We start from the raw sequence: 20,175 nt of genomic DNA on the forward strand, positions 1-20,175 counted from the left end.
ATTTCTTGTCTCTTTTTCTTCTGCTGAAACTCTACATGGTCTTAAGGGTTGTTTTTCCAGAGAATGCCAGCACCTCCACTATTGTGCAGGTTGTGTATTGCACAAAGGTGCTGCAGTCATACTTTGGAAATTGCATGTCTGCAATTTATTATGACAGTCTTCTGGCAGAGGGCAGCAAAACATCATTCTAACATCAGTATGTTAATGACAGTTAAAGAAGGGAAACCTTCAAATACACAAAAAGTGCCTGTAGACTGAAGAATATCTTCTGTTTTTATGTTCTTAGTTTTCTGCCAGGCAAACTCCTTTTCGGTCCTTTAAAACCCATTATAAATATCCCTTTTTCATAAAGTCTGTTTTGATACTCTTTGCAAGAGTCAGTCATTCCTTTGCCTGAGCTAATGCCGTATTTGGTTACTTCCTTCTTACAATGCTTATCACGTTATATTTTAATAAATGGTATATGAGTCTATCTGTCCCATTGTACTCCAGGCCCCAGAAGAATAGGGACAATGTTTAATCATTCGTTGATCCTCAACCTGTAGCCTAATGCCCAGCACATAAAGTATATCAATAAATATAACAAATATTTGATTGCTTGGCATGATTCAGGCACAGAGGTGAATACTTTACCCACATTTTCTTAGTTAATTCTCACAACAGCCTTATGAATCCTGTCATTATCACATTTTACATGTGAGGAAATTCAGACTAGGGAGGTGAAGTCACTTGCCTCAAGATGACCAGATGGTATATGGCATGTGTGGTATCCAGGGTGTGGCCCTGGAGGACTTGTGCTAGTTTTTCCATGATTCTCTTCTGTTTTGTCTCTCAGAGTAATGATGCGGGTGTGCTGGTTGGTGAGACAGGACAACCGGCACCAGCGAATCAAACTCCCACATTTGGAAGCAGTGGTGGTTGGGCGTGGCCCAGAGACCAAGATCACTGATAAGAAATGTTCTCGACAGCAAGGTAACTAACTGGTCACAAGAATGTGGAGAGCACCATGCCCGGTTCCTTAGAGTAGTGATAACCAAAGGTGCGCATTTTCTGGGCGGTCATGATGGAAAACGTTTGGTCTGCCATAAACAAAACTCAGGAACAGGGCTCTTTTAGCCAACACCAGGCCCCATTCACTCCTGATTCCACCCTCCGAAAGCAGTAACTGTTCAGTGTTGGGAACAGACGGGTCCTTCCTGTTACTGTTGGGGGTGGAGTTCTGCACCCTGCTTTGTCTAGGAAGGGTTCGAGTTGGGAAGTGAGACAGTTGAATTCTAGGATCTCCAGGCTGAAACTGTGTCTGAGAAGTGATGGGATGGTTCCATCCTTTACATATTGCCTCATACAGAGGGTGCTATTTTTATTTATTTTAAAAATTTATCTTTATTGTTGAAAGTATTACAGATGTCCCCTTTGTTTTTTCCTCACTGACACCCTCTACCCGGCACCCACCCTTCCCAGGCATTCACCACAGCATTGTCTGTGTCCATGGGTTATGCATATATGCGTATAAGTTTCCCAGTTAATCTCCCCCATCTACCTCCCCACCTCTATCTTTCCCAGAGGGTGGTATCTTTATAAGATGATAGTATCTAGCTCTTGAAGTGTCATCCCTGGGATTTAATGAAATGAAAGTCCTTAGGAAAAAGCCTTACCATATACCTCATTTTTTTGCCTGTAAACTTCTGGACATGCTCATTGCTACCAGGCCTCCCAGTGCAGTACGTTCCCCATAGCAGGGTTTCCCGAGGCTTGGAGTTGCAGCACTGATGATTGGTTTTGCCACATGAGTTCATCTAAATGGGTGAAAAAAAGTCATGCTTGACCTGGCTAGGCCCAAGATACAGAAGCAGAAGCAGACGCTGCTTCTCACTCTCTGTCCCCCTGGTCACAATAGGCGTGTGTCCTCTGCCTGTCTTCTCTGGAGCGCAGCTGTGGTGTCTCTCCTTTTTGTTCCCTGTCTCACTTACCTGAGCATGAGTGATAAATGTTACTTCTTCCCACACATGCTCAGATTGTTCTGACTGTTCCTCTTTCTAGACCAGTGGTTCTCAACCTCTGGCCCTTTAAATACAGTTTCTCATGTTGTGACCCAACCATAAAATTATTTTCGTTGCTACTTCATAACTGTAATGTTGCTACTGGTATGAGCCGTAATGTAAATATCTGATACGCAGGATGGTCTTAGGCGACCCCTGTGAAAGGGTCGTTCGACCGCCAAAGGGGTCGCGACCCACAGGTTGAGAACCGCTGTTCTAGACTATTCTCTCCACTCCTCCTACCCAAGGTCAGCTGAACTTCTGTTTTCCAGGAACGTATCATTTGCCCCTTTCTCTGGTAAAGGCATCTGATAGTTTTATGTAATAGCAGGAGCCTGATTTAATCTTGAGTGAAGAGCTTGTAAGAGAAGTGGGTCCCCTTCCCTGACTGCAGAGTCTGTGATCCAGGTGGCCAAGGGCTCTGGAGTAGGGAGACCTGTGGAGACTTGGTGACGCTGCCTCGTAGGGATATTAGCAGTAGCTAAGGGAGTATGTACACTGTTGGACTTTTTTTACTTTTAAGTGTTTGATTCCACAAACATCAGAGAATAAACAGATAGTCCCATCACGCTGATATTCTCTGAGTGAAGAAAATCAAATTTTAATTTATGATGACCTGTTGGACATTTTATGGAAGGATTTGGAGCCCCAGTCACCTGTATAATGGGCAGTTTTGCCCCCTAAGCCTTTGAGGAAACCCGTGTCAAGTTGCCTTCATGAGGCTTCATTGTCCTGTAGAGAGAATAGGAGCAACTGCCTGGTTCTTCATGGCATTTGGGTTTGACTTTTTTCAATCTCTTTCAGTGCAGTTGAAAGCAGAGTGTAACAAAGGATATGTCAAGGTAAAGCAGGTATGTCTGTTTGTGACTTGAATTTCCATTTTATACTTGACGATTTTCTTACGCTGTTGACTTTAGAGTGTCAGTGCGAGCCAGTAAGTCTTCTCTGTCATGTGTGGAAGTGATGGAGTAATGTAAGTGAACATTAAGCATAGTTCCTGGCACATAGTAAGTGGTTAACATAACAGTGACTATATTGGTGATGGTATTGTTGCTTTTTTGTAATTACCTTCTGATTATTTCATAGGTAGGGGTCAATCCCAGCAGCATTGACTCAGTCATAATTGGGAAGGACCAAGAGGTGAAGCTGCAGCCTGGCCAGGTTCTCCACATTGTGAATGAACTTTATCCGTATATTGTAGAGTTTGAGGAAGAGGCAAAGAGCCCTGGCCTGGAAACACACAGGAAGAGAAAGAGGTCAGGCAACAGCGATTCCTTAGAAAGGGATGCTGCCCAGGAAGCTGAGCCCAGTACAGGACTGGTACCTGGGAGTGACCCTAGCCAACGCTTTGTGCCCCCAAACAAGGGGACAGATGAGTCTACCAAAAAGGTGAGGGTATTTTGCTTGATAGATGATGTGGAGATTAAATGATAGAATGACGGCTTAAATGTTTTGTACACTCTAAAGCCAGGCACACGTGAGGGGTTATTAACCATGATAGGGGTTATTAACCAAGATGAAAGAGTCACTTGTTTGTGTCACCAGTCACTTGAGTGAATGTCCCTTTATGTGCTTTTCTCTTGCATTCCTGAGGTAAGCCACTTGAAGGTAGGGCGATAATGGAATATACTTAACACTGAGCTACTAAAATGTGTCAGTCATTTGTATTTCTAGAAGGTTAGCATTGGAACACTTTTCATAGATCATGTGATTCACATCCTGATGTCAAAGTGGAGACCTAGTCAGGCTTAGATGGAATGGGAGAGGACAAAGAAGATGTGGTTCATACTCTGGCATTTCCAGCCTCTGTCTAGACATGTAGCTCTGGATATAGGGAGAAAATGGGGATGGCTTATGATTACAAAGGCAAAAGATTGATATAAAGGGGATGTAGTTTAATTCTTAAAAATTAACTTTATTTCCAAGTTTGGTTGGATTTTGCTGACATTCAGTGTTAACTAATGCCAAATTTAATTATTGGCATTTGAGATTTTCATTGCTCTTTATTGTTTTAGGAATCATTGGGCCACTGGAGTCAAGGCTTGAAGATTTCTATGCAGGATCCCAAAATGCAGGTCAGAATAAAATTTTGGCATTGAAATAATCGGCAGAGTTTATAACTATAAATGAAATCAAAGGCGATCAGTGTTTCAAATGAGATTTGTTTTGTTGGGCTATTTGTGTGAACATGTAGCCTTTCTCATTGCCAATAAGTTAGCACCTGAAATTCTTTGGAGAGAAACTAAGTTCTTCAAATGAATATCCCCTCTGCCTTGTTCCTCTTAAACTTCTGCATACTATTAAGGGAAATTGAGTTAACCTTACTGTGGTCCCTTTCAAGGGAGCATCAGATAATAATGACTGTGGTTACTGGCTTATCCTGGGATTAATAGTCCGGTATCACCCTAGGAGGGGTCTTTGAGTTCTTAAATTATCTACTGGGATGACAAGGGGCCAGATCTGATAGGGCGTCTTGGAACACACGGGCAGATGTCATATGGTCTGCTGTGGTAGAGTGGAGAAGGGAGCATTTAATTGATGCCTGGATGGATCTCACATCAGATCCTTAACAACTAATGTACTTCATACTGTGCATCTTCTGTGTAGTGTGGTGATTAAAACACTGACTGGCCCTAACCAGTTTGGCTCAGTGGATAGAGCGTCGGCCTGCAGACTGAAGGGTCCCAGGTTCAGTTCCAGTCAAGGGCATGTACCTTGGTTGCAGGCACATCCTCAGTGGGGGGCGTGCAGGAGGCAGCTGATCGATGTTTCTCTCTCATCAATGTTTTTAACTCTCTGTCCCTCTCCCTTCCTCTCTGTAAAAAAATCAATAAAATGTATATATTTAAAAAAACAACAACACAGACTGAAGTTGGCTTGCAATCCTAGATTTCCTACTTTGTAACTGTGACTTTGCATAAGACACTCAGCTTATCGGAGTCTCTGTGCTTTCAACTATCAAAATTGGGATACTAAAAACTTATACTGAAGATTGTAGTGGGATTAAGTGAGTTAATGAATATAACAGCACCTGGCACAGAAGATGCATGGAAAATGTCTGTTTCCTTCTCCTTTGCCCCTCTTCTAGGTTTACAAAGATGAGCAGGTGGTGGTGATTAAGGATAAATACCCCAAGGCTCGTCACCACTGGCTGGTCTTACCATGGGCCTCAATTTCCAGTCTGAAGGCTGTGACCAGGGAACATCTTGAGCTCCTCAAACATATGCATGCTGTGGGGGAAAAGGTGATTGTAGATGCTGCTGGGCCCAGCAAACTCCGCTTCCGATTGGGCTACCACGCCATTCCCAGCATGAGGTAAGCCCTGTGGGGAGTACTGGTGCATTCTGATTATGTGTAGGTGGAGATGGATGCAGCCTGGGTCTGCTGAGTGTGCTGATATCTGCAAGGCCCAGGGGGGTTTCCAAGGCAGGTGAGCTGAAACTTCTGTTCTGTCTGACTTTTCTGTAAGCCTTGAGTTCCTACTTCTGCTTGTAATTCAGTTACATACTTTTTTTTTTGATCCTCTCAAAGTGTAAACCTCTGAGGACCTAATTTATGAACTAGATGAAGTAGCTTTATTACACCGGGATGAAGAATTAAAGAATTGTAGTCAGTGACTGTTCAGAAACTCCTAAGTGATTAAGGACCATTGCTCTGAAGGACACAAACATCACTGACTTCTGTCCTAACAGCTTAGTAGATCTAAGATGTAAGATAAAATGAGAGAAAAGTGCAGAGCCAGTTTTCTTTTGGCTCATACCCAGAAGGATTGAGAAAGGAATGATTGATTCTTTTCAAAGAATGCATCCAAGGCAGTGCTCCACAGGTCTTTACACCTAAACGAGATAAGCAGAGTAATGGATTTCAGAGTTTTTATCTTGGGTTTTTTGAGTTATTTTATTTTTTTGCTTTTTTTGTGTGTAATAAAATATATATAGCATAAAATTTACCACTTTAACCATTTTCAAGTGTCCAGTTTAATGGCATTAAGTACATTTACATTGTGAAACCATCACCACTATCTATTTCTAGAACTTTCTTCCCACACTACCATCTTCCTTCCTCCCTCAACCCCTCAAAATCACCATTTACTTTCTGTCTCTATGAATTTAACTACTTTAGGTACCTCATATAAGTGGAATTGTATAGGATCTGTCTTTTTGTGACTGGCTTATTTCACTTAAGGTAATTCTTCAAACTTCATCCGTGTTCTACCATGTATCAGAATATCTTTTTTTTTAAAATATATTTTATTGATTTTTTACAGAGAAGAAGGGAGAGGAATAGAGAGTTAGAAACATCGATGAGAGCCCTGACCTGTTTGGCTCAGTGGATAGAGCATTGGCCTGTGGACTGAGGGGTCCCGGGTTCGATTCCGGTCAAGGGCATGTACCTTGGTTGCGGGCACATCCCCGGTGGGGGGTGTGCAGGAGGCAGCTGATCGATGTTCCGCTTTCATTGATGTTTCTAACTCTCTATCCTTCTCCCTTCCTCTCTGTAAAAAATCAATAAAATATATTAAAAAAAAAAAAAAAAAGAAACATCGATGAGAGAGAAACATCGATCAGCTGCCTCCTGCACATCTCCCTCCTGGTATGTGCCCGCAACCAAGGTACATGCCCTCGACCGGAATCGAACCTGGGACCCTTGAGTCCACAGGCCGACGCTCTGTCCACTGAGCCAAGCTGGCTAGAGCTGTATCAGAATATCTTAAGGCTATTTTTAATAAACACCCATTATTTTTCACGTGTTTTTTTTTTTTTGGATGAGTAATTATGACTTAGATTACTGGCTACTTTTAACCTAATGAAATTTTTGTGCCACATATTTCTCCCCATCACTACTCTTTCTTTTAAAAGGACGCATAACCTATCTAGAATAAAATGTATAATAAGATTTATAGTTTGATCAGTTTTGACAGATGTACATGCCATGCAACTATCACTCTGATCAAGATATAGAACATTTCTATCATCTCATCCCAGGAAACACCTTTGTGCTCTTTACAGTTAATCCTCCGCAAGCATTGTTATAATTTCTTTCAGCATAATTGGTTTTGTCTGTTCTCATGTAAATGGAACCATGTAATGTGTATTCTTTTTCATTCTGGCTTTCTTTGGTCAGCATAATGATTTTGAGATTCTTGCATGTCACCCATAGTCCTATTTCCCTAATGCTTTAGAGCCTATGACTAACAGCTAATGATTAAAGAGCCCTTTTCACATAGTAACCATGGTGTCCGTGCCTTTTTCATATAATGAATACTGTTGTGCTAAGGAGAGTTCTGAAAGCAAGAGCTGTGGCAGGTGTGGGTGGGAAACAAAGTGAGCAGTAAGTAAAATTGCCACTTACATATCCTTTTATGACCACTCTTTATGATATAATTTTGAATAAAGTTTATAGAAAGGAAAAGGTAACAAATAATTTTGTCTATTGTAAAATTAATATATTTTAAATTTAGAAAATATAAAAATAGAAAGTGTGAAGCAGGACAAAAATCTTTCATAACATCACCACTAATTAAACTGTAGACCTTATTTGAATTTCACCCATTTTTCTTAAATCCTTTTCTGCTCCAGGATTTGATCCAAGATCCTGCATATGAATTTATTATCTCTCCTTAGTCTCCCCTAATCTGTGATACTTCCTCTTCCTTTTCTGGTTTTCTTTTTTTAATATATTTTATTGATTTTTTAGAGAGGAAGGGAGAGGAATAGAGAGTTAGAAACATAGATGAGAGAGAAACATTGATCAGCTGCCTCCTGCACACTCCCTACGGGGTATGTGCCCACAACCAAGGTACATGCCCTTGACCAGAATCGAATCTGGGATCCTTGAGTCCGCAGGCCGACGCTCTATCCACTGAGCCAAACCGGTTATGGCCTTTTCTGGTTTTCATGACCTTGACACTTTTGATGAGTACTGGCTAGTTATCTTATAGGATATCTCTCAGTTTGGGTTTGTCTGATGATTTTTCATAATTAGATTGAGATTATCCTTTTTTGCCAACATGCCACAGAAGTGATGTGTCCATTTCAGTGCCTCATATCAAGGAGTGCATGATGTCAAGATGGTTTATTATCCATGATGTTAACCTTGATCACTTTGTTAAGGTGGTGTCTGCCAGGTTTCTCTACTCAAAGTTACTATTGAATATTTTGAGACTATGCTACTATCCTATTTCTGTTCAAACTTTTGCCTAGTACTTTTAGTGTCTCTATTGGTGGATCTGGCCTGCAATAGTTATTACTATGGTGTTTACCTAATGGTGACTTAATGTTTCCCTCATTCCTTCTAATTTATTTTTTGTGTTTTATTAATACTCACCCAAGAATATTTTTCTACTGATTTTTAAAGAAAGTGGAAGGGAGGGGGAAAGACACAGAGAAACATCTATGTGAGAAAGCATATCGATTGGTTGCCTCCCACATGCGCCCTGACCAGGGCCGGGGATGGAGCCTGCAACTGAGGTACTGCCTTTGACTGGAATCGAACACGAGACCCTTCAGTCCAAGGACTGGCACTCTAACAACCTAAGCAACCGGCTAGGGCCCTTCTAATTTATTAATTAGATTTCTTCCATGTGGAAGAGCGCCCCCCAATCTCTGCCCCAATTATATATTTATTCAATTATCAGTACAGATTCATGGATATTTATTTTATTCTGTAAGTTTTAACTCAGTCTATCATTATTTATTTTGTTGCTCAAGTCATTCCAGCTTTGATCATTGGACGCTCCTCTTGGCTGGCCCCTGTAGCACTTTGACATACCTCCAACATGTTTTGAGCACTTATTTTCTGGAATAAGATGTTCCAGGCTCATTATAGCCCTGGAATGAGCCACTTCTGCCAAGAGCCCTTGTTCCTTTTATTGGATATTTATAAACCAAGACTTGGGTACTAGGTTTCTGTAATATTGACCCTAGGGTGTTTTTGCTCCTAGATCCTCTCAGTAGATAGAGCTAGGAAATAAATGCATGAATCCTAACCTGCACTGGTAACACATACCTCTCTATTTATTTACCTGTATGTATATATGAAAACCGTAATTCATAGTGATACCTCTCATTCCAGCCCAACCCCACAGGGTTCATTCTTGTCTTCTTATTTCCGTTATTGTAACTTCTTTCTCCAACAGTGAGAAATTTGGCTCTCGTTAGCTACACTAAATTTACTTATTTGTTCAATCCTAGTACAGTTGACCCTTGAACAACACGGGTTTGAATTGTGCTGGTCCACTTATATGCGTATTTCTAAAAAAAATACGTGCAGTACTGTAAACGTATTTTCCTTATGATTTTCTTAACATTTTTCTAGCTGACTTCATTTTAAGAATACTATATATAATACATATAGTATACAAAATATATGTCAATTGACTATTTATGTTATTGGTAAGTCTTCTGTTTAGCAGTAGGCTAATAGTAGTTACTCTTCTGGGGAGTCAGAAGTTAAACATTTTTGCCCAGCTGGTGTACCTCAGTGATTGAGCATCAACCTATGAACCAGGAGGTCAAGGTTTGATTCACAGTCAGGACACATGCCCCAGTTTTGGGCTCAATCCCCAGTGGGGGGCATGCAGGAGGCAGCTGATCAGTGATTCTCTCTCATCATTGATATTTCTATCTATCTTTCCCTCTCCCTTCCTCTCTGAAATCAGTTAAAAAAAAAAAGTTACAGATTTTCAACTGCATGGAGCTCAGCACCTCTAACCCCTGTGTTGTTTAAGGGTCAACTTTGTACATACAAAATAGTTACAGAATTGCTATTCCATACCCTTGTGAGAAATACTTTTACTCACAATAGCACAGTATTTGTATACAGTTCTTATTTAAAAAATTGATTTTAGAGAAGGGAAGTGGGGGAAAGAGAGAGAAAGAAAGAAACATTGATTTGTTGTTCCACTTATTTATGCTTTCATTGGTCGATTTTTGTATGTGTTCTCACTGGGGATCAAACCTGCAACCTTGGTGTATTGGGATGACACTCTAACCAATTGAGCTACCTGTTCAGGGATGTATATAGTTTTTTAAAAAAATATTTTATTGATTTTTTACAGAGAGGAAGGGAAAGCGATAGAGAGTTACAAACATCGATGAGAGAGAAACATCGATCAGCTGCCTCCTGCACACCCCCTACTGGGGATGTGCCTGCAACCAAGGTACATGCCCTTGACTGGAATTGAACCTGGGACCCTTCAGTTGCAGGCCAATGCTCTATCCACTGAGCCAAACCAGTTAGGGCTGTATACAGTTCTTTTTCTACTATCCAGTGAAAATACTGCTTTCCAAAGTTAATTAGGTTAGTTATTTTCTTCCTGACCCCCTTTAGAATGGTCTTTTATTTATAGTTAGGTTTGTTACTGCTTATATTCCATTTTGGATTCCGCACATACTGGTTTTTGTTTTGCTTTGTTTTTTAATATTTTTATTGACTTCAGAGAGGAAGTGAGAGGGAGAGAGATAGAAACATCAATGATGAAAGAGAATCATTGATTGGCTGCCTCCTGCATGCCCCCTACTAGGATTGAGCCCACAACCCAGGCATGTGCCCTGACTTGGAATCGAACCATGATCTCTTGGTTCATAGGTCTATGTTCAACCACTGAGCCACACTGGCCAGGCTACTGGTTGGTTTTGATTATTTATTGGGGGAATGTGAAGTATTATTGAGTCTAAAAGTCAATGCTATACAAAAAGGCATCCTACGTGGTTTAACAAGTTGAACAGCAAACTCTTGATTTCGTTCTCAAATCTGCTTTTCCCATAAACTTCTCTATCTCAGTAGGTGGCACCTCCCCAAACCCACATCCAATCCATTAATAAGTCCTGTTCCAAAATATTTTAAAAATTGAATTGCTTCCTGTCATTTCCACTATTATAGCTCTAGTCTAAGACATGATTATTTCTGACTTGGACTGCTAGGTCTCTCTGTATCCATCTGTACCAACTTCATAGTCCTTTCTCCCAGCAGCAAGAATCATCTTTAAAAAGTATAACTTAGATAGTAGCACTCCTCTGCTTAAAATCCTTAATGGCTCCCCAATATAATCAGAATATAGTGCAAACCCCTTGCTGACCTATAAGACCCTCATGATCTGGCTCCTACCTAATCTCTGCTCCAAGGCTCCAGTCATTCTGACCATGTTACCTTTCTGTTCCTTGGTTGTACTAAGCTCTTTCTCATCTCAGGGCCTTTTGTGCTTAGCCTCCCTGCTCTCTGAAATACTCTTTCCCCCAAAATTCTTTGCTTGCCTGACTGCTTTCTCAGCTCAATCACTGCCTGGGAGAGACCTTCCCTGGACATCCTAAGCTAGTTAAAGAGGCAACCTCTACCCCCTTGGCACTCTCTATCACATTTCTCTGTTGTTTTTTTTTTTTAATATATTTTATTGATTTTTTACAGAGAGGAAGGGAGAGAGATAGAGAGTCAGAAACATCGATGAGAGAGAAACATCGATCAGCTGCCTCCTGCACACCTCCCACTGGGGATGTGCCCGCAACCCAGGCACATGCCCTTGACCGGAATCGAACCCAGGACCCTTCAGTCCGCAGGCCGACGCTCTATCCACTGAGCCAAACCGGTTTCGGCCACATTTCTCTGTTTTATTATTTTCTAAGCAATGTTATTTGAATCTTCTTGTTTATTGGTTTACTTATACTTTATTTGTCTCCCCTCATGATAATATAATTTCTGTAAGGACAGAGGTCTTTCCCATTTTGTTCACTGCTAAATTCCCAGTGCTAGAACAGTGTGTGGCCCTAGTAAGTAGATAATGAGCATTAAATATTCTTAAGTGAATGAATGAATTGAATTAAATGGAAACAGTCAATATTTTACATATCCATACTTTTACTGTTTGTCCTTTTAATTTAACCATAGTTTTTCATGGATTTAATTGTCTATTTCCCTCCCCCCCCCTCAACTAGCCATGTACACCTTCATGTGATCAGCCAGGATTTTGATTCTCCGTGCCTTAAAAACAAAAAACATTGGAATTCTTTTAATACAGAATACTTCCTAGAATCTCAAGGTAAATAGTATTCTTTGGTTTTCACAATTGTTTCATTTTCTCAGCTATTCTTATACTTGACTCAGTTATTTCCCTAAATAACAATCTGGTCTCAAAAACCCCTATTTAACTTTATATTCCCTATAAAGAGGGCCCCACTAAAATAACAATTATTTGAATTGTAGTGGGATTGTCACTTTGCTATGAGCAGCCATCTTTGGGGACCTAGAAAGCTATTATATCAGGGTCAGAAAGGCGTTTTATTATAATACCAGGGTACTTAAAAATTGTTCTGAGAATTATTAGAGTTCATAGATATGAAAGCTCTGAATAGTTCTATGTCTCTTCTGCCATCAGCTGAGCAGGAACATGGGTCTACCTCATGTTAGGAGTGGTTAATTAACAGGGGAAGGGCGTGTGTGCAGAGAAACATTTCCCAGTGTACATTCTGTGGAACTTAAGTATGCTGGGGGATTAACAGTGACAGCTGCCATCAACCAAGGGTCAATTAGTGGTAAAGCACTGTGATAAGACTCTGACATAGTAACAGGGATTGCTTAGAATGTATCTCAGTGGAATGTAATATCCAAAATAGGTTGCTCAGATTGAGAATTTGATCAAGCCCCTTTCCTCAGCAATGAGTCTAACCTCAAATTTACAGGATACCTGGAATATATTTATTTGGGGTTACATTTTTTTTTTCTTTGTATTGGCTTTCCAGAGTATCTGGGCTCTGAACTTTTTTTCCTTGCTTGCAGCTGTGATCAAGATGATACAAGAGGCTGGCAGAGTGACTGTCCGAGATGGTATGCCAGAGCTCTTGAAGCTGCCCCTGCGTTGTCATGAGTGCCAGCAGCTGCTGCCTTCCATTCCTCAGCTGAAAGAGCATCTCAGGAAGCACTGGCCCAAGTGATTGTGTGGAACCTGAACTTCTGCAGCAAGTATGGTGATTGTTTAGAGCAGACTCCTGGCACCTGTTGTGGATTGCCTGTGAACTTTTACTTATTTCTTAAATTAAAAATACAGGTGTTTTTTTTTTAAAACAAATTTTGTTCTATTCTTGAGTGGCAAAATGTGGGGGTGACTCAAAATAGGTCAGGAATTAGGAATTTGTGTTTGTCATGGATGTGTTCTCTGGTTGGGCGAGGGTGGCCGGGATAGGCCTGACCACTATCTCCAGGACCCACATCAGCTCTAATGGGAGCAAAGCCATGTTCAGACTTATCTAATGCAGGATATGGAAGTAGAGGGAAGATAATACCAGTATGTTTCTGTTCCTGGTACTTATCCTCCCTCCCGGAGGCACGAGGTGCCCTTTCTTCAGACCAGCTGGAGGGGTCTCTTGTATATCCTGAAGGCATTGATTGGTTTAGTTCTCTGATCTTTTTTAATTAAAAATTTTTTTTCAATTACAGTTTACTTCCAATATTATTTTGTATTACTTTCAGGCATACAGCATAGTGGTTAGACAATCATATACTTTACAGTGTTCCCCCTGATATTTCCAGTACTCAGCTGGCACCATCAGTTATTACAATATTACTGATTATATTTCCTATGCTGTATTTGTTCTCTGATCTTAATCTGTTCTGTAATATTCTTTCTCTTTCCCTTCTTCATGGAGAGGCTTAGATTCTTCTGTCCCTTTCATATTTTTCTATCCCAAACCATCCAAATACTGCCTTCTCAGGAAGTCTATCTCATAAGTTCTCCTTCACTCTGAGCAAACAGGCTAGGTGAGTGGGTGGAGGGATGGGGCTTTCTTCTAGTATCAGGTGCTCCTGGGTGGTGAGGAAATACTCAGCCATATGTTCATCACAGTTCAGTGAGCAAGTCTTCTTGCTGGCCTGCTTGAATCTGTTTGAAAATAAAGTTCATTTGTTTGAGGCATCTCTGCTAGGTAGTTGAAACTAACAGTTTAGCTAACAGTCACAAAGTAATTTCTAATACATGAAAAGATAGTTGTTTAATGAAAAAGTTGCATAGAACCCTATAGTGTCATTTTCCCCCTAGAACGGGTGGGCAACCTTTTTGTGAGTGCGTGCCAAACCCAGCAAAATCTCTGACTCAAAATTCTTCTCTGTGCCAACCCTAATTTTTTGAGAACATGTTACACCTATTTGATATCTCTTAAGGTGTCTGTATGTGAAGAACCTTGAAGAAACAATAAAATTCATTCGAGCGACAAAAACACAGTATATGATGATGAAAAATACATTTATTTTTTAATTTATACATGTACACTGATAGTCCCACAGCAAACTTTATGACTCCGTTTGATATTATCAGTGGGACTTTTGCTGCTGCATCACTGATGACAGAGATTTTACATCAGGTTTATATTTCGTGACCTTCAGAGATATGCACGAGCTACTACTTTCATCCGTCAGGCTACTCCTATTACGAGACTTAACAAAATTTATCACTGAGAACAAAGATTCACAAGCGTATGTGGATGAAACCAAAGCACTGGTCGGATATAGAAAGGCAGGGAGAGTTAAGGCAGAGGCATAGAAATTGCTCTTCCCCCCTCTCGTCAATCCATGTCCATGGTCTTTAAGATAAGTGTGTGTGTGTGTGTGTGTGTGTGTGTGTGTCTGTGTGTGTGTGTATTTAAATACATTTAATTTCAGAGAGGAAAGGAGAGGGAGAGAGAGATAGAAACATCAGTGATGAGGGAGAATCATTGATTGGCTGCCTCCTGCATGCCCCACACTGGGGGTTGAGCCCACAACTTGGCATGTGCCCTGACTGGGAATCAAACCCTGACCTCCTGGTTTATAGGTTGACACTCAACCACTGGGCTACACTGACTGGTCAGGGCACCATATTTTTCAAAGGGCCCCCAATGGCTTTGTGAGCTTGGTGATGGGTTTTGAGCTCAGCCAGGGGAATGAAACACTTCATCATCCAAGCAAACTGTTCATCCACCATGGACCATTTGTGGTGGTTGTTTTTGCTGGATGGATCATAATAGGGATTGCTTTTCTCAAACTGTGTGTGGTCTGGGTAAGCCTCCTTCACAATCTTCATAAGTCCTACAATGCCTGGCTCTTTGCAGTTGCTATAGTAGAAGGTTTCCTCCTCCCGCTTCATGGCTCTAAGGAGGTTCCAGGCCTGAGGGTTGCGAACCCATCCCAGCATGCTGTCTGCTTGGGCTCTGCTTTGAGATCCTCAATGTTGAACTTCTTTCTCTAGTCAGCTCTCTGGCTCTGACTTCATCAACCAGTAGCTGCTTAGATTCTCCCACATTTTTTAGAGCCTAAAGTCTTCTAAGGGCTGGAGTTCTCCACTTTAGTTATGCCTAATCTGAGTTCTTAGTCTTGGTGTGGTTTCCTGCTGCTCCCTTTGGTCTGGCCCAGCAGCCCCAGCCCGTCTCCTCCTGGGTCTCAGCAAGGTCTGAAGAGTGGAAGATTCTGGAATCTACTGAGAGATACAGATGGCAACTTTTTTTCTGCCCTTTGAAACCACTACTCAGACACAACCCCAGCCCCTAAAGTAATTTTTTTTTCTTTTGAAGCAAGCAAACGTATCCTCAAGATTTTATTGTCACATTATGAAATAAAATGTAAAGCTTAGAACTAGATCACTTGGCCCTTTGTCTTCTTCTCTTCTCCCAGATAAGATGCAATGCTTGTATCTCTTAACAGCCAGTGTTCTCTTAGATCTGCAGTTGGGCTCAATGCATTCAAACCTCAGCACAATCTCCTCTGTAGAATTAGCCTTTTTGTGGAAAATCAGCTTAGTCTGCTCACCATAACTACTCTGCTTCCTGTCATAATTCTGTTTTCCCTGCACATACAGATACTCCTTGCCCTTCTCATACTGTGTTACTCTATGGGTTGATGCTTGCCACACTTATTACAGAAAGTCTACCAGGTTTAGGAACATTTACCGTGGTTGCAAGAGCATTATCGGCATGGAAAGTCAAGTAAATTTTGAAAGAAATCTTCATCTGCACCACTTTATGCTGATTCTGAATTTTATATATATATATAAATATATTTTATTGATTTTTTACAGAGAGGAAGGGAGAGAGATAGAGAGTTAGAAACATTGATGAGAGAGAAACATCAATCAGCTGCCTCCTGCACATCTCCCACTGGGGATGTGCCCGCAACCCAGGTATATGCCCTTGACCGGAATCGAACCTGGGACCTCTCAGTCCGCAGGCTGATGCTCTATCCACTGAGCCAAACTGGTTTCGGCTGATTCTGAATTCTTGACATAGTCAAATCTGTTTTATTTCCATCTCTTAGTTCTGCTTTCGGTGTTGATCTCTTGAGAGGGCAGTAAAAAATAGCTACAGGCCGGAGAGAGAGAGAGAGAGAGAGAGAGAGAGACTTTCCCCCCTACCATTCCTTCCAAAGCACAGAAAGGACCTTAGCTCCTCTGCTTGGGTCACATACTGATCTCTGGACTAATCACTGTGTCTCTTAGGAGGATGGCATACTCTGGCTATCATGAGTAACAGGACCATCTTGTGGAGTGCCTTGGGACTGATGGCCTTACTGGAATACCTGGAGCAGGGATTGCTAGTTTGAAAAACAATTGATGTTATCACTCTGTGGACTGCATACCTCATCCCAACATGCTGGTAGCTCCCTTGGCCCCAGGCTGTTGTCCTGGGATCTAGGACTAAAAAGAAGGAAAACAGCCCTGGACTTCTGGCAGTTAGTAGTGAAAAGTCAGACCCCACCCCCAACCTGTACTCTTTCCCTTGGTTGGAGGAAAAACCAATATATTCAAATTGAATAATTGGTTACTGGCCAAGGGTCTTTTGGAGACACTTCTCCAGAAATTATAGGATGTACTTTTACAACTCTGGCTGGAGTCGCCAGGGCTCCTGGGGCACCTCCCTGTCCTGGCTCACCAGCAGACCACCAGCCTTTGCTGTTCTTTCCTTGGCTGCACTCTGGAGATAGGAGGCCAGGGCCAGGCAAAGGAAGGGGCATTAAGGGATGCCTGAAAAGCCAACTGAAGGTTGGACTCTTACCTACTGTTAGCATTTCCACTATCCTAAGTATTCCTAGAGAATTGCCCAGTGACTAGGGACTGTTACTTTTGTTTTCAAGAACCTGTAAAGGGGGCAAATATTTATGACAGAGAAAGGGGAAGAAATAGGTCAAATATTAAAATGTGATTCTTCCAGCTGGTCATGCATTAGGGAAGAGACCCAGGTATCTAAATTCCCCACCTGAGAAGCTGCTAGCCCATTTATCCCCTTCATGGGAATGAGAAAAGAGTGCCCCCTGCCTTGAAGGCAGAAGCTTTTAGACTACTGTCACCCTGGAGGCTAAGGCCCATGTAGGGCACAAATACACAACCTTACAGATTGGGGACCCTGTTTGTCACCATACCATGAGGTTCTCCAGAATAGATGCTGTTTCTTTTGTTCTCCATCATGTAGCCAATGAAATTCAGTGTACCTAGGACATAATAGGATCCAATAAAATTTTGTTGAGTGAATGAAACCTGTGTCATACTTGAGGAGCATAAAAAAACACACATAACTTTCTGGTGCAGCTGGATTTAACTCTCAAGTGTGTTGTCTGGTGGGGCTGCATCTGGCTTTTGGAAACATTTTGATAAACATCCTGCTACCACTGTTTACAGGCAAAGTATCTTACAGCTTAGAATTAGTGGAACATAAACATTTTCATATTTTCCCACATAATGCTCCAGATAATATTTTCCCATATAATATTCCAGATTATCACTTTTGCTAATAAACCAGGTGATTTGGAATATTGGTGTTTTCCATGATCTATTTTTTTTGTTTACTATCTTTGGCCACCAGATGGCAGCCTTTGAGCAATAAATTCTTAAATCTTTTTTATAATCCAAAACTTTTCTGGAAAGAAGTTTTATATAACTCTTTTATGTTTCAGAATCAGCGTTTCAAAATAAAATATACAAGCGTGGGTGTTTTTTTTTTTTTTTTAGGGACTGGTGGGAGTTTAACTGATTTCCAAATTAAGATAGAAGTTTGAGAGAAAACTAGGGTACAGGTTAAGAATACGATGGATAAGGGGATGTTGTTTGGCTTGCAGATTAAATAGACTAAAATTGGTGAGAGCCAGGTTGAGGCCTGATACTGGCATTTATAAGATGAGGGTCTTAAGGCATGTCAAATGCATGCTAGACATTGAAAATATGCTAGCTCATTCCCTTGTTTCTTAATTTGACCCCAAGGTTAGTAACTTTTGTTCCCATCACAAGTATACCTGGGAGTAGCACTGGGAGCAGACACTTCTCCTGGCCATATCCTTGAAAAGTGGCATCATTTTTATGTTGACATATTTGTTGTTAAGTCTCTCTGATGGTTTGATATTAGAGGAAGCACTGACGAATGATACACAGAGAAAGTAAAGGTTGTGCGTTCATTTTTCATGGGTCAACTCCCCTCTGTCTGATATAAGAACCTAGCCTCACTTCTATTGTCCAGCTTGTCTAAGACTTTTGTCTTCTAAGCAGACAGAATAAGTGCCGCAGCCTGAAATAGTACTAACATATTAGAGCTGGAAAAAACTTTATAAACCAAGGCTTCTGAGAAATTGGTGAAAGCTATAGTCCCTCTCCCCATACATTTTCATAAAAATCAGTTGTCTATGTATGGATTTCCTGAGGCAGAGGTTCTCAACTGGAGTTTGTGTTTGTGTGTGTACATTCTTCAGGCCTCAATTATTTTGAACCATGTGGTAAGGCTTTTTTTCTAAACACCAGAAAGACACTCTATTACCAATGGAAGAGCATCTAATGCCCCTGGTGCTTTGGGGGCAGACAAATGTTTAATCTTGTGCTTCAAGAATATGTTAAAGCTAATCTAGTAGCCTCTGATGTTCCATTGAGTAGTTTGAGACACAGTAATGGTTGTTACAACACCAGTGACAAACTTATGTCCTTTCTTTTAATTTTAATTTTTTAAAATATATTTTTATTGACTTCAGAGAGGGAGGGAGGGTTGGGGTGGGAGAGAGAGAGAGAAACATCAATGAGAGAGAGTCATTGATTGGCTGCTTCCTGTATGCCCCACACTGGGGATCGAGCCCGCAACCTGGGCATGTGCTCTGACCAGGGATTGAACCACAACCTCCTGGTTCACAGATTGAAGCTTAACCACTGAGCCATGCTGGCTGGGCAAACTTATGTCCTTAGTAAACACCAAGAATGCTTATGTTCCTAAATTCATGCTGAGAGAAAATATACTAAAATGTTAATGGGTGGCTTTCTCTGGATGATGAAAACATGGTTAATTTAAATTTTGTTATATTCTTGTGTTATATTCACTGTCCCTAATTAGCTACAGTGAATATATATTTGGGAATGTGAAGAAAACCATGTTTTACTTTTTTAAAAAAGCAGTAGATCACAAGGAAATGCAATCAATATTATTTAAACCAACAGCTGATATAAAACCAAAAATGGCTAATAATTTCAATAAGTCCACTCAGTTCTCCAGTCCTCTAGAGACAAAGACATCTTGCAGAGCCAAATCCCAAGTGTTTACAGGTTAAATTGGCCCTGAGGATTACACAAGTAAAAGTAATTCATGTTGTGGCTCCGATTTCCCAATTACTGGATCTAGAAAAGTGAATTTTCTCTGTTTGCCCCCAACCTCAATCTCTTTCTCTTTCACAAAGACATTAACTACATTTTCTTCAAAATTGTTGTTCATAGCAACTTCCTATTTATATTTGCAAATGTTTTTCAGTAACCACTGAGGTCCCGTGATTTCTCTTTTGTGTTATGTTACTGCAGCATCTATATATATTTAAAGCCTAAGCGACTGTTTGACCATCTGACCGTTTGACCGGTAGCTATGATGTGGAGCAGATGCTTGATGCACAGGCATGGAAACATGGAACAGACTGATGAATCTCAGAGGGAAGGAGGGAGGGGGGAGGGTGGGGAGAGATTAACCAAAGATCTTATATGCATACTAGAGGCCTGGTGCATGGATTTGTGCACCGGTGAGGTCCCTTGGCCTGGCCTGCAGGGATTGGGCCAAAACTGGCAGTCCGACATCTCCCTGAGGGGTCCCGGATTGAGAGAGGGTGCAGGCCAGGCCAAGGGACTTCACTGGTGCACAATCTGTGCACCGGGCCTGTGATGTTATAATAA

General features: G+C 41.1%; 1 protein-coding gene, 1 non-coding gene and 1 pseudogene across 5 annotated transcripts in view; 1 reads left to right on the top strand and 2 right to left on the bottom strand.

Moving 5' to 3' along the window:
- Nucleotides 1-13,465, top strand: part of APTX (aprataxin) — a 34,135-nt gene extending 20,670 nt beyond the window's left edge. Inside the window, exons 4-10 of one of the 4 annotated variants that reach the window (XM_036330606.1) lie at nucleotides 836-972; nucleotides 2,844-2,881; nucleotides 3,126-3,428; nucleotides 4,055-4,114; nucleotides 5,128-5,354; nucleotides 11,969-12,072; nucleotides 12,810-13,465. In XM_036330606.1, coding sequence (XP_036186499.1) covers nucleotides 836-972; nucleotides 2,844-2,881; nucleotides 3,126-3,428; nucleotides 4,055-4,114; nucleotides 5,128-5,354; nucleotides 11,969-12,072; nucleotides 12,810-12,964 — 1,024 coding nt within the window. In that variant the 3' untranslated portion in view covers nucleotides 12,965-13,465. Of the gene's footprint in view, nucleotides 1-835; nucleotides 973-2,843; nucleotides 2,891-3,125; nucleotides 3,429-4,054; nucleotides 4,115-5,127; nucleotides 5,355-11,968; nucleotides 12,073-12,809 lie in introns of all 4 variants that reach the window. The other 3 variants (XM_036330604.1, XM_036330607.1, XM_036330608.1) reach the window with 3 other exon arrangements.
- Nucleotides 2,560-2,697, bottom strand: LOC118667814. The gene has a single exon (XR_004971400.1). It is a non-coding gene; the product is annotated as a small nucleolar RNA SNORA79 (small nucleolar RNA).
- Nucleotides 13,466-14,834: 1,369 nt separating the features above from the next.
- Nucleotides 14,835-19,729, bottom strand: LOC118667714 (annotated as a pseudogene).
- Nucleotides 19,730-20,175: the final 446 nt, after the last annotated feature.

Source organism: Myotis myotis, unplaced genomic scaffold (assembly GCF_014108235.1).
Source record: "Myotis myotis isolate mMyoMyo1 unplaced genomic scaffold, mMyoMyo1.p scaffold_m19_p_12, whole genome shotgun sequence".
NCBI lineage: Eukaryota > Metazoa > Chordata > Mammalia > Chiroptera > Vespertilionidae > Myotis > Myotis myotis.